Source organism: Cebus imitator, unplaced genomic scaffold (genome assembly GCF_001604975.1).
Source record: "Cebus imitator isolate Cc_AM_T3 unplaced genomic scaffold, Cebus_imitator-1.0 Scaffold8, whole genome shotgun sequence".
In the NCBI taxonomy this organism is placed as follows: Eukaryota; Metazoa; Chordata; class Mammalia; order Primates; family Cebidae; genus Cebus; species Cebus imitator.
In genome coordinates, this window is record NW_016107323.1 from 8,806,731 (window position 1) to 8,810,479 (window position 3,749).

General features: G+C 46.3%; 1 protein-coding gene across 1 annotated transcript in view; it reads left to right on the top strand.

Annotated features, from left to right (window-relative positions):
* Window positions 1-3,749, top strand: part of ALDH2 (aldehyde dehydrogenase 2 family member) — a 42,373-nt gene that overhangs the window by 36,902 nt on the left and 1,722 nt on the right. Inside the window, exon 12 of the mRNA XM_017542670.2 lies at window positions 269-383. Within this exon, the coding sequence (XP_017398159.1) occupies window positions 269-383 (115 nt within the window). The remainder of the gene's footprint in view (window positions 1-268; window positions 384-3,749) is intronic.

The following is a 3,749-nucleotide window of genomic DNA, read 5'->3' on the forward strand; positions in this document are numbered from 1 at the left end:
AAAAAAAAAAAAAAAAAAAAGGTTACTGCCAGGCATGGGATAGCATGTGCTTGTAGTCCCAGCTACTCGGGAGGCTGAGGCAGGAGGTTTCAGTGAGCTGAGATCATGCCACGGCAACTCCAGCCTGGGCGACAGAGAAAGAGTCCATCTAAAAAAAAATTTTTTTTAAGTTAAAAATAAATAAAGACTTTGGAGCAATACCAGGGATCCTGGGAGTGTAACCTATAACCCCCAAGAGTGATTTCTGCAATCTCATTTCAAATTACAGGGTCAACTGCTATGACGTGTTTGGTGCCCAGTCACCCTTTGGTGGCTATAAAATGTCAGGGAGTGGCCGGGAGCTGGGGGAGTACAGCCTTCAGGCGTACACCGAAGTGAAAACTGTGAGTATGGGACCTGCTGGGGATCAGAGCCTGCTGTGGGATCGGGGTCTGCTGGGGGCTTGGGGCCTGCTGGGGGCTCAGGGCCTGCTTGGGGTTCAGGGTCTACCAGTGGCTCGGAGCCTGCTGTGGGCTCGGGGTCTGTTGGGGGCTCAGGGCCTGCCAGAGGTTTAGGACCTGCTGGGGGCTTGGGGCCGGCCAGGGGTTTGGGGTCTGCTGAGCGGGCCACCTTTCAGCCTCTCCCTTGTGCTTGAGGCCATCAGTGTTTCCTACTAATTTCCCATTTTAAGCCTGAAAAGTAACAACAGAGGGTAAAGACCCAGCCTCTGCTCTGTCCCATGAGAAATACTGAGGGATGTGCCCCCAGCAGGCCTATGTAGTCGTTTGCTGGGCTTTGTTATAGACCAAGGCCTATAGAGCCTGAGAAGAGGGGAAGACCTCAGGGGCGGAGCCAAGAGGAAAAGCTTCTAGTAAGAATTGGCTATTAGTTTGAAATGGAGCAATTCCCATAGTAAAAATATAAAATAAAAAAAAATTTAAAAATAAATAATAGTAAAAAAAGAATAAGCTATTAGGCATCAGATATCAAGGCTCGTAACTACACCCATCTCCTTTGATTTGCAGTTTCAGTGATTGGTATATAGCCTGAAGGACTCATCAGAAATGCAAAGAAAGCATTACTTCCATAAATGTTCATCACTGCTTTATCTCCAAGAGGGGAAAATCAGATGTAATCTAAATGTCCAGTAAATTATAGAACACCCCAGTCATGGAGTTATAGGTGTCTATTACAGATGTTTTTGTAGAATATTTATATGGAAAATGCTTAGCCTTTAAAGTAAAAAGAGTACACAAAGTAATGTACGTTCAGTATAAGCCCAATTCTTGGAATATATGTACATATGTAGATACTCAGATACATTTACTTATAAATGTGAAAAAAGACAGGAAAACGTGGAGCGTGGTGGTCCGTGCTTGTAGTCCCAGCTACTTGGGAGACCAAGGTGGGAGGATTGCTTGAGCTACAAGTTTGAGGCCAGCCTGGAAAACAGATTGAGCAGACCTTTCCAGGATTGGAATCACCAGGCTGGAGTGCAGTGGTGCCATCACAGCTCACTGCAGCCTCCACCTCCTGGGCTCAAGTCATCCTCACATCTCAGCCTCCCAAGTAGCTGGGACTACAGGTACGTATCACCATTGCTGGCTAATTTTAATATTTTTTGTACAGATTGGGTCTCATTGTGTTACTCAGGCTGGTCTCAATCTCCTGGGCTCAAGTGATTCTCCTGCCTTGGTCCCAAGGTGCTCTGATTGTAGGCATGAGCTACCACACTCAGACTGGCTCTCAGTTTTGTAAGTCGAAAAACTTGGTCAGGCAAAATAAGAGTCATGTTGGCCAATTTCAGGAGACTAATTTGGCATCGTAGCAAGACACCATCATCTCATTAAAGAAAAACACAACAGGGAAATACACGAAAGTAAAAATGATTTTCTCTCTACCATGAACATTAATTACAGTTTAAGCAGAAAACATAAACACAAGTGGTGTTTAAAGAAGAGGCAAATGGGTTGAGCTGGCCTTTCCAGGATTGGAAAAGAGGAGCCTCAGGGCAAGCCTGCCAGCCATGGAGTCGGTGAGAAAAGGCAGATGGGACTCATTCAGGGCTACAGTGCCAAGCCTGAGACTGGAGAGGCTGAGGGCACAGCCTGTGTTCCTGAAAAGCTCACTGGAATCAACTAAACATGTTTGCTTCTTCAGTGTGGAAACTTTCCAATCTATGCAAAGAACAGGTATAAATGGTAGAATGATGCCAGGCGCAATGGCTCACGCCTGTAATCCCATCATTTTGGGAGGCTGAGGTGGGCAGATCACTTGAGGTCAGGAGTTCAAAACCAGCCTGGTCAACATGGTGAAACCCCATCTCTACTAAAAATGCAAAATTTAGCCAAGCTGGTGGCATGTGTCTGTGGTCCCAGCTACTTGGGAGGCTGAGGCAGGAGTTGTCTGAATCCGGGAGGCAGAGGTTGCAGTGAGCTGAGACTGAGCAACAGAGCCTGGGCAACAGACCAAGACTCTGTCTCAAAAAGACAAAAACAAAAACAAACAAACAAAACAGTAGAATGAGCCTCTGTGTCCCCACCATAAAGCTGTGACAAAGACCAGCTCACAGCCAGTCTTGTTTCCTTTAACTCCACCCAGTTCCCAGCGGGTATTTTTCATCCACTGCCTGAGCAGAGCCCACAGCACCAGGAGGTACCCATGTGGGTGGACAGCTTGTGCTGGGCTTTGAGTCATGACACTGGATAAAAGGTCCATCAGTTGCTGGAGAGTCTTTTTAATTTATTTAATTTTTTTTAAAGACGGGGTTTCACCATGTTGGTCAGGCTGGTCTTGAACTCCCGACCTCAGGTGATCTGCCCACCTCGGCCTCAAGTGCGTGGATTACAGGCGTGAGCCACCATGCCCAGCTTGGAGAGTCTTAAATCTTGGCACATGACTAGGGTTAAGGAAGTGATATCTAGGATGGTCATGTGACAGGGGGGTACTTAAGCTGATATACCCGAAGGATGAGTGGAAGTTGAGTTGGTGAAAGGAGGAAGAGAAGAACATTCTAAACAAAGAGGATGGCTTCGGGAAAAGCTGTGATGGCAAGAAATATGGCTCTTCCAGGAACTGCAGGAAGATGGTGGTGGAAGATGTGGTTAGTGGGGAGACAGCAGGGCCAGACTGCACTGGACCTTGTTGGCCATGATGTTGGGTTTGGTGTCTGTGATAATGGATTTCGTTCTCGCCTATGGGAGCATTTTAAGTAGAAGAATGAGGTGGCTCAATTTTTTTTTTTTTTTTTTTGAGACAGAGTCCCGCTCTGTTGCCCAGGCTGGAGCACAGTGGCATGATCTTGGCTCACTGCAACCTTTCTCCTGCCTCAGCCACTCAAGTACTTGGGATTACAGGTGCCTGCCACCACACCTGGCTAATTTTCTGTATTTGTAGTAGAGGCGGGGTTTTGCCATGTTGACCAGGCTGATCTTAAACTTCTGGCTTCAAGTGATCCACCCGCCTTGGCCTCCCAAAGTGCCAGGATTACAGGCATGAGCCACTGCGCCCTGCCCAATTTGTATTTTTAAAAGATTGCTCTGCTTAATCTACAGAGACAGAAACTTATTACTGGTTGCCTAGGGCGTGGGGAATGGGGAGTGGCTGTTCATGGGTGCAAGATTGCTTTTGGAGATGATGTACATGTTCTAAAATTGGAGTATAGTGATGATTGCACAACTTGAAATATTCTAAAAGCAATTACACTTGATTGTGCATAAATTGTATCTCAAGAAAGTTTTTTGTTTGTTTGTTTGTTTGTTTGTTTGTTT